This window comes from Octopus sinensis, linkage group LG16 (assembly GCF_006345805.1).
Source record: "Octopus sinensis linkage group LG16, ASM634580v1, whole genome shotgun sequence".
In the NCBI taxonomy this organism is placed as follows: Eukaryota; Metazoa; Mollusca; class Cephalopoda; order Octopoda; family Octopodidae; genus Octopus; species Octopus sinensis.
The window spans coordinates 15,769,262-15,779,261 of record NC_043012.1 but is presented as its reverse complement, the minus strand read 5'-3'; the positions used below and the strand labels follow the sequence as shown (position 1 = coordinate 15,779,261).

The following is a 10,000-nucleotide window of genomic DNA, read 5'->3' as shown; positions in this document are numbered from 1 at the left end:
GAAGTTACAGTATAGGCGCAGGAGTGGAAGTGTGGTAAGTAGCTTGCTTAGCAACCACATGGTTCCGGGTTCAGTCACACTGCGTGGCACCTTGGACAAGTGTCTTCTACTATAGCCTCGGGTCGACCAAAACCTTGTGAGTGGATCTGGTGGACGGAAACTGAAAGATATCCGTCGTATACATGTATATGTATGTATAAGTGTGTGTGTGGTTGTGTGTCTGTGTTTGTCCCCCCAACATCGCTTGACAACCGATGCTGGTGTGTTGACATCCCCGTAACTTTGGACTCAATTCCGCTTAAAATTACTTAACAGGACACTTTCATGACAATAGGTAACAATGTAATTATTTTGTCCGCCGCTACGTTCTGAGTTCAAATTCCACCGGGGTCGACTTTGCCTTTCATCTTTTCGGGGTCGATTAAATAAGTACCAGTTACGCACTGGGGTCGATATAATCGACTTAATCCGTTTGTCTGTCCTTGTTTGTCCTCTCTGTGTTTAGCCCCTTGTGAGTAGTAAAGAAGCAGGTAACAAAGTAATACCTCTCGACAAAATTAAGCAAGTTTCTTGTCCTAATTATTTACGTATAACTTTTTTCCATTTTACCTGTATTTTACCTATGGACATTTTATCTGTACTTCTAATGCAATTTAGAGAACACAATTTAGTACAGCAAAGTGTTATGATACCGTCAGTTTTTACTGTTTCAGATGTGAATCAATTTACCACTGATGCTTTATAATATTTTAATTCCGTCACAGCATTTGTGACCTTAGCTTGCGTGATCACCCTCCTTTCAATACCTAGGTCTCATTCTTTTGGTGGAATATTTTCTTCAATTTCGATATCTCTTTCTCTCTTTTACTTGTTTCAGTCATTTGACTGCGGCCATGCTGGAGCACCGCCTTTAGTCGAGCAAATCGACCCCGGGACTTATTCTTTGTAAGCCCAGTACTTATTCTATCGGTCTCTTTTGCTGAACCGCTAAGTTACGGGGACGTAAACACACCAGCATCGGTTGTCAAGCAATGCTAGGGGGACAAACACAGACACACAAACACACACACACATACACACATATATATATATATATATATATATATATAATATATATATATATATATACATATATATACATTTGAACTCAGAACGTAACGGCAGACGAAATACGGTTACGCATTTCGCCCGGCGTACTAACGTTTCTGCCAACTCGCCGCCCTGGATATTGACTGATACACTACTCTGATATTCCTTGCTCCTCTGTTTAATGAAATTCAGTCTTATCCACAATATGATTCAAGTATTTCCATGGTAATTGAAAGTTTTGCAGGGAAGAAGAGTTTGTGGAATAAAGTAGACGAGTAATAAGACTCCAGCTGATCTAGAATCTGCTGACGACCTGGCTATGGCTGTCAGGACAACAGAAGAGATGCTTGATAAGAAAGGAAACGTCGGTCAAGTTACTGTTGAAAGACAGAAATTATGAAAATAATTGATACTGATCCAACCAACTAAGTCTAGGAGGAATAAATAAAATAAAAAAGACCAAAGATAATTCTGAGAGTTTCTCTTTGGATGAATATTTTTTTTTCAAAAAAAAGCAATTTTGCGCAGGAGTGGCTGTGTGGTAAGTAACTTGCTTACCAACCACATCGTTCCGGGTTCAATCCCACTGCGTGGCACCTTGGGCAAGTGTCTTCTACTATAGCCTCGGGCCGACCAAAGCTTTGTGAGTGAATTTGGTAGACGGAAACTGAAAGAAGCCCGTCGTATATATGTATATATATATGTGTGTGTTTGTGTGTCTGTGTTTGTCCCACCCCCCCAACATCACTTGACCACCGATGGTGGTATGTTTACGTCCCCGTAATTTAGCGGTTCGGCAAAAGAGACCGATAGAATAAGTACTAGGCTTATAAAAAATAAGTCCTGGGAGTCGATTTCCTCAACTAAAGGCGGTGTTCCAGCATGGCCAAAAAGCGGTTCGGCAAAAGAGACCGATAGAATAAGTACTAGGCTTACAAAAAATAAGTCCTGGGAGTTGATTTCCTCGACTAAAGGCGGTGTTCCAGCATGGCCAAAAAGCGGTTCGGCAAAAGAGACCGATAGAATAAGTACTAGGCTTACAAAAAATAAGTCCTGGGAGTCGATTTCCTCGACTAAAGGCGGTGTTCCAGCATGGCCGCAGTCAAATGACTGAAACAAGTAAGAGAGTAAAAGAGAGTATATGTTGAAATTTTCATGGAAGATTTAATGTCTCTCGGGAGATACCAACGTAAAAGTTTATACATTCTTGGCAAGAACATCATTAATTTACAGGTATTGGTTTTGGTACAACCCTTCTACATCGGGTGCTAAATTACTAATTTTTGAATAGAAGGCTTTATTTCAAATTTTATAAATCGGGTGCGACGATCGTTACTGATGAAAGATTGATGAAAACTTCAGAAAATTGTTGCAATGAGGATGGACATGACATAATTCGGAGGGAAGTCTTGTTGAAGATTTTCTCAAGTGGATGGCAAACAACGTGAGGTCAGAGGGTGATTTGAGGGAGATTTGGTTACTATTTCACATACGTAGAGCCATTAGTTCCTCATTAAGTCCTCCAGTTGGTAACTTGATCGTGTTAATGAATGCATTAACAGCGGTGGAACTAGAAAGTTAATGGGGTATGTGCGTTGGAGAGGGTACTATTGGTGCTAGTAACGATGCACGAGATACGTTTACGGTGGTGGTGTTTGCGGCGGCGGCGATGGCGGTGGCAGCGGTGGTGGCGGCTGTGGTGGCGGTGGTGGTTTCGACAGCGGTAGTAATAGGTGATGGTGATGATAGTGATAATACTTATTGTGTATGAATGATATCAATGGCGGTGATGGGACTGTTAACTGTTCGGCTGTTCAGGCCTTATACTAGAATAGAGAGGAATGCCAAAGAGAGTGTATGATATCTCATTTGTGATCAAGTTGATGGTGTAATTATCTCCCACACTCTGATAACATCGGTTGACCCATTTGCTTATTAACGTCAAGGAAAATACTTTATCACTTCACAAACTGGACTTTTCTTCTGTGAAACACTTTCCTCCGCTTCGTTTCACTTTACTTCCTCCTCTTTTTCTTCCTTTCTGTGTCATTCTCCACGACATACAATCCATGTTTATACGATCAACACACATACACTCACGCACACATACACACACACTCATATACACATACATACACTCACACGCATGTATATACGCATATATCTATGTACACATACATGTACATATATGTGCGTGTATGTGTGAGTTATATTACCTACGTGAGCAATGAGCGCGCATACATATGCATTTGTAAATCTTGAACGTGTACATATGTGTGCGTGTGTATTTATGGTGTGGGGTGTAATAAATATGTGTGTGTGTATATATATATATATATATATTATTATCATTATTATTATTATTATTATTATTATTATTATTATTATTATTATTATTATTATTATTGAGTGAGAGAGCAGTGGATGCCATCAAACTGACACTGGGGTAAAATATACGAAGCCCAGTATACCCATAATGACTACCCGTCTGATAAGGGTACACTAGGCATATGCATCACAACCAAATGTGCAGGACACGGTGATCTCATATCAAGATAAACAGCACATGACCTTGCAGGTGGGGCCTAGTTAGAATTTTCTTCTGGTTGAGTAACCCATCCCGCTCAAAAGGTCCCTGAATAAGGGTTGTTTAAGGATGTTGAACGAACCACCTATGTTTCCAAAGGTGAATTATTCAAATCCCAAAGAATCCTTCTCAACACATGGCTATGATGCTCCCCCTCTACTTCTGCTCGTGATCAGAGATGCACATATCGTCAGCCACTAAGGTACATGCTCAACTGGCTAAGATCAAACAACTGACAAGCAAATCTGTGGTATTAAGCAGAATATTTGCTGTAGGCCATCTTTTATACCAAGACAAAACAATGTACATGATAACATTTCCAATCAGTTAAGATCAGAAGCCATGAGAGCCACTGCTAGGTATTGCATCAGGGCATTTATTATTATTATTATTATTATTATTATTATTATTATTATTATTATTATTATTATTATTATCATTATCATTATTATTATTATTATTATTATTATTATTATTATTATTATTATTATTATTACAAATTTGGGATTTTACCAATAGAACCGTAACTACTATTTCAGGACAACCTTAGTGTATGGAATACATATAGAAAGTTACATCCAATATAATAATAAAATATTATTATATTATATCGTTTATAACTTTCTATGTGTATTCCATACTATTAGGTTGTCCTGAAACAGGAGTTGCGGTTCTCTTGGTAAAATCCCAAATTTGTAATAATATTATAAATGATACTGTTTATATTGCATTGTTGGTAAAGTGTAAAATAGTAAATGTCCAGATAACCTGGAATAATTATTATTCCCTATGTTAATATATATATATATATATATATATATTGTGAAGGAGCGTGGCTTAGTGGTTAGGGTATTCGGCTTGTGATCGTAGGGTCGCGAGTTCGATTCCCGTCGGCGCGTTGTTTCCTTGAGCAAGACACTTTATTTCACGGTGCTCCAGCCCACTCCGCTGGCAAAAGAAGTGAGTAGTACCTGTATTTCAAGGGGCCAGCGTTGTCATACTCTGTGTCACGTTGAATCTCCCTGAGAAATATGTAAAAAGACGTACACGTGTCTGGGAGTGTGCAGCCACTTGCACGTTCATCTCATAAGCAAACTGTTCTTTTGATCGTACAGCTGGGACTCTTGTCGTCGTAACCGACGGAAGTGCTTCCCTCATATATATATTATATATACAACACACACATGTACATACAAATACGTATATATATATACACACATATATATATATATATATATATATATATATATATATATATATATATATATGTATGTATGTATGTATGTATGTATGTATGTATATGTGTGTATGTACACACACACATAGTTAAAACAGTTTGATTCGGTTCCATGCCAGTTAAAGCTTCATAGGTTTCAAACAGAAACATGGCTTGCTCAGACTCAGATTACCGAAAGGAGGAATAGAGGACGTCCAAAATGGCCACTGGAAAATAGGATGTTATTGGTGAAGGTGAGTCACATTGTATTGTTAGTAGTGAAATTGGCATTCCAGCGACACCAGATAACTTGGAAGAGATACATTCTTAGTTCGCAAGACTATATATACAAGAAGATGCCAATTCTCTAGTAGCCATTGGATTTCCTGAATTTCTCCATTTGATAATCTGAGCTTGAACGAACCAAGTTTCTTTCTGTTAAAAGCTTGCGAAACTTTAAGACGCATGCAACCGAATCAGGAGGGTTTAAATAATAATATAACTCCTGCTAAATGTCTTGAGTGCCTTTATCTTTCCTTTGTCTATTCACTCGTATACATACATATACATATATACGAGGTAGTATCAAAAGGTACCTGGACTGGTTATAACTTATTTACCTAAGTCTTAACTTCATCTCTTTCGAAATAGTTACCATGCACAGCAATACACCGGTCCCAGCGTTCCTGCTACTTTTGGAATCAGGCCTCGAAGTCGTTTTCCATAAGCTAGTCCAGCACCTTCTGCAATTCGCTCTTGATCTCAACAACGATGTTAAAATGACGAACTTTGAGCTGCATTTTCAGAAAGAGATGAAAGTCCACAGGTACTAAATCTGGCGAATAGGGCGGATGCGGGAGCGAAACCATGTTGTTTTGGCGAGAAACTCACGAAGGAGGAAAGCTCGGTGACAAGGTGCATTGTCGTGGTGAACAATCCAATTCCACGCATTCCACAGATTCGGTCGCTTTCGCCTCAAACGCTTCGAAACGTCACAGTAGAACTTTCGATTGACGGTCTGGCACTGGTGACGGAATGCTAGCGGTATTTCGCACGACGGACGAAATGCTTAGCTGTATTTCATCTGTCTTTGCGTTCTTTCTTTCTAATACTCTAAAAGGTGGCGAGCTGGCAGAATCGTTAGCACGCCGGGCGAAATGCTTAGCGGTATTTCGTCTGCCGTTACGTTCTGAGTTCAAATTCCGCCGAGGTCGACTTTGCTTTTCATCCTTTCGGGGTCGATAAATTAAGTACCAGTTGCGCACTGGAGTCGACGTAATCGACTTAATCCCTTTGTCTGTCCTTGTTTGTCCCCTCTATGTTTAGCTCTTTGTGGTTAGTAACTACATTTCCGGTAGTGACCTTCCTGACAGGTTTCCAGACCGCTCGTCGTCTTCCAGGGATGTTCTTCTGTTTTTCAAGCGCCCGTGCCACTCGAAACATTTTCGCACGAGCCATTGCCTCACCGCCGAAACTTTTCCACAACGTGCTAAATGTCTCTGTAGCAGACTTCCCAGGTGTGACACAAAATTCCACGTTGGCTCTTTGTTCCAACTTCTTGTCCATGACAAAATTGCTGACTACAGCATACACGTGATCACAAAAACACGAATTTCACAACTTGTGAAGTAAACACAGCGATGTCACTCGGCACACTGCCTGTCAGGAAGGTCACTACCGGAAATCACTATGCTTGCAACCGTGTACTGCCACGTGTTGGCGCGCTATAGAACTAGTCCGGTAACATTTTTGATACCACCTCGTATATAGATAGATAGATAGATAGATAGATAGATAGGTAGATAGATAGATAGATATAGATAGATAGATAGATAGATAGATAGATAGATAGATAGATAGATAGATAGATAGATAGATAGATAAATAGATAAATAGACAGACGAATAGATAGATGGATGGATGATGGATGGATGGATGGATGGATGGGTGGGTGGGTGGGTGGATGGATGGATAGATAGATAGATAGATAGATAGATAGATAGATAGATAGATAGATAGATAGATAGATAGACAAATAGATAGATGGATGGATAGATGGATGGATGGATGGATGGATGGATAGATAGATAGATAGATAGATAGATAGATAGATAGATAGATAGATAGATAGATAGATAGATAGATAGATAGAAATGCATATACATTTAAATACATACATACATATGCATACACACACACACACACACACATATATGGATCGATGATCGTAAGGATATGAATGCACAAGGGTTCCAATGAGAGTGTTCAGGTCCGAGTATTTCATTTGTATTTCTATTTTAGCACATTTGTCTGTGTAGAAAGAAGTATGAGGCGAGGTGCATCCACAGGGAATTTCATTGCATAACGAGACTGTATTAGAAATCAGACGTTTGTTTGACAAAACTCCTCAATGGAACACTTGTTCATGAAGTGCACAGATGTACTACGGTAACTTTTTTAACCCTAACAGTAATAATTACTTAGATCTCTTGACGATGTCCATGTGTTGATGGGTGTAGTGACTATATGTTCTCCTCGGGTTTCTTCTCATATTTCCTGGTCATTTGGGTTTTCAGAAAATAAAAACACCACTTTATTCACGGGTCGCCCATCCTCCTGCACATCTACGGAAGAAAAAACTTCCTGAAGTTATGGGTTATACATATGTGTGTGTGTGTATTGGTGGGCGTATACTAGCTTGTACGTGTATGAGTGTGTGTCTGTACGTGGGTCTATCGCTTTGTAACCTAATCTTTATCCTTCTCTCTCTCTCTCTCTCTCTCTCTCTCGCACACACACACACACACACATATATATATATATGTACATATATACATATATATAGAGAGAGAGGTTATGAGAGGTAATGGTGTCAGTCAGATGTATATATATATATACATATACATATATATATATATATATGTACATATGTATTATATATACACAGACGTACATATATGCATATATATATATACATACACACACACACGCGTGTGTGTGTGTCTAGCGATGGAAATTTGAAATAGAGCTCAAAACAAGTATATATATATGTTTTATTAATAGTAATCCGCAAAAAGTCCTGAGTGACTCAAGGGCCGTGAGTTTCGTGCGTTGGCATTTATGACTTGATATACACACACACACGAACACATACATATATTTCATTCTTTTATTATTTTACTTGTTTCAGTCATTTTTTTACTGCGGTCATGTTGGAGCACTACGTTGAAGGATTTAGTCGAACAAATCGACCTCAGGACTTATTTTTTGAAGCTTAGTTTTTATTCTATCAGTCTCTTTCGTGTGCATATGAATTCTTATTTTATGTGTACCTGTACGCCTATTAAATATATTTATATTGAATGTATGTAAGGCAGAGATCTGGGTGAATCATTAATTAGCACTCTGGACAAAAAGAGAAAATGCTCAGCGGCATTTCGTCCGTTTTAACGTTCGAATTCAAATTCCTCCGAAGACGACTTTACTGTTCATCCTTTCGGGGTCGATAAAATAAGTACCTATTTCTTTACTACCCACAAGGGGCTAAACACAGAGGGGACAAACAAGGACAGACAAACGGATTAAGTCGATTACATTGACCCCAGTACATAACTGGTACTTAATTTATCGACCCCGAAAGGATGAAAAGCAAAGTCGACCTCGGCGGAATTTGAACTCAGAACGTAACGGCAGACGAAATACGGCTAAGAATTTTGCCCGGCGTGCTAACGTTTCTGCCAGCTCGCCACCGTCGATAAAATAAGTACCAGTTGAGTACTGGTGTCGATGTAATCAACTTACACCTTCCCCAGAAATTGCTGGTGTTGTGCCAAAATTTGAAACCAATATCAATTGTGTGAGTATATGCTCTTCAGTACATATGTATGTACGTGTATTTCTGTGGTGAGCTTATTACTCTTTTTATCTGATAAGTTCCATCTTATATCTGTCTCAAATGAACGGCTGAAACAATTGAAGAGGGCGTATGAAAAAAAAACAAGGATGACACATATGATATTCATAACGCATACTAGCATTCTCTTACATTCTCACAGGATTCATACCAAGTGGATCCTTCATTCATACACACACATATACACAATCCTACATGTAAATTCAGACGTACTTAAGCAAACGAAGACATTCGGGCTGGCAAAGATATTTAAAAGTGACTACTCCAATACATATTATATACATACGTCCAAACACACAACACACTCACATATATATATATATATTCGCTAATACATCCGCTTTCAGGAAAAAACTGCTTCTAATAGATGTAAACTCATAAGTGACCATTACATACATTCGTACAACGACTTATACACACATACTCACCCACACACATACACACACACTTGCATACATACATACATACATACATACATACATACATACATACATACATACATACATACACACATACATACATACATACATACATACATACATACATACATACATACATACATACATACATACACACATACACACCCACACACATACACACACACTTGCATACATACATACATACATACATACATACATACATACATACATACATACATGCCCCTACTTGGAGACAAGTGATTCCGCTGTAACTTAATCACCGACCACTTGTAGATTTCTCGTCAAATTTAAAGAATTGTTCATTTCTGTATGGCCACCAATGATTTACCATTGAATTTTTGTGAACGTCACAGATAATTTTTGCATTTTTTGCCATCAAATCAGGTGTTACAGGATACCAGAAAGAAACAAGAGAGAAAAATGATTACAAAATATATTTTTCTGTTTTCCTTAGGTAAGTTACTGCTTCATAATTTTCAAATTATGTCCGTGTAGATTGGTACATGTGTGTATATTTTAGTAGAAATATGTGCGAACTAGACAAAATTATTTAACTAGATGGACAGAAAAATTAATAGTCACGCAAATATTTAAATTTCTAGAAGCTATAAATGTATGTAAATCCACCCATGTATAAACAATTTAATATTTTTTATATTCCGTTTTAAATATGTTATCTATATCAGTGTTTGTAGATACCAGTTATATACTACGTCCTACGAACAGCAGTATTGGTTTCAAATTTTGGTACAAGG

The 10,000-nt window shown here is 38.2% G+C and overlaps 1 protein-coding gene across 3 annotated transcripts in view; it reads left to right on the top strand.

The window, feature by feature from the left end:
• Nucleotides 1–9,435: 9,435 nt before the first annotated feature.
• Nucleotides 9,436–10,000, top strand: part of LOC115220529 — a 45,879-nt gene continuing 45,314 nt past the window's right edge. Inside the window, exon 1 of one of the 3 annotated variants that reach the window (XM_036509909.1) lies at nt 9,436–9,699. In XM_036509909.1, coding sequence (XP_036365802.1) covers nt 9,666–9,699 — 34 coding nt within the window. In that variant the 5' untranslated portion in view covers nt 9,436–9,665. The remainder of the gene's footprint in view (nt 9,700–10,000) is intronic. The other 2 variants (XM_029790672.2, XM_036509910.1) reach the window with 2 other exon arrangements.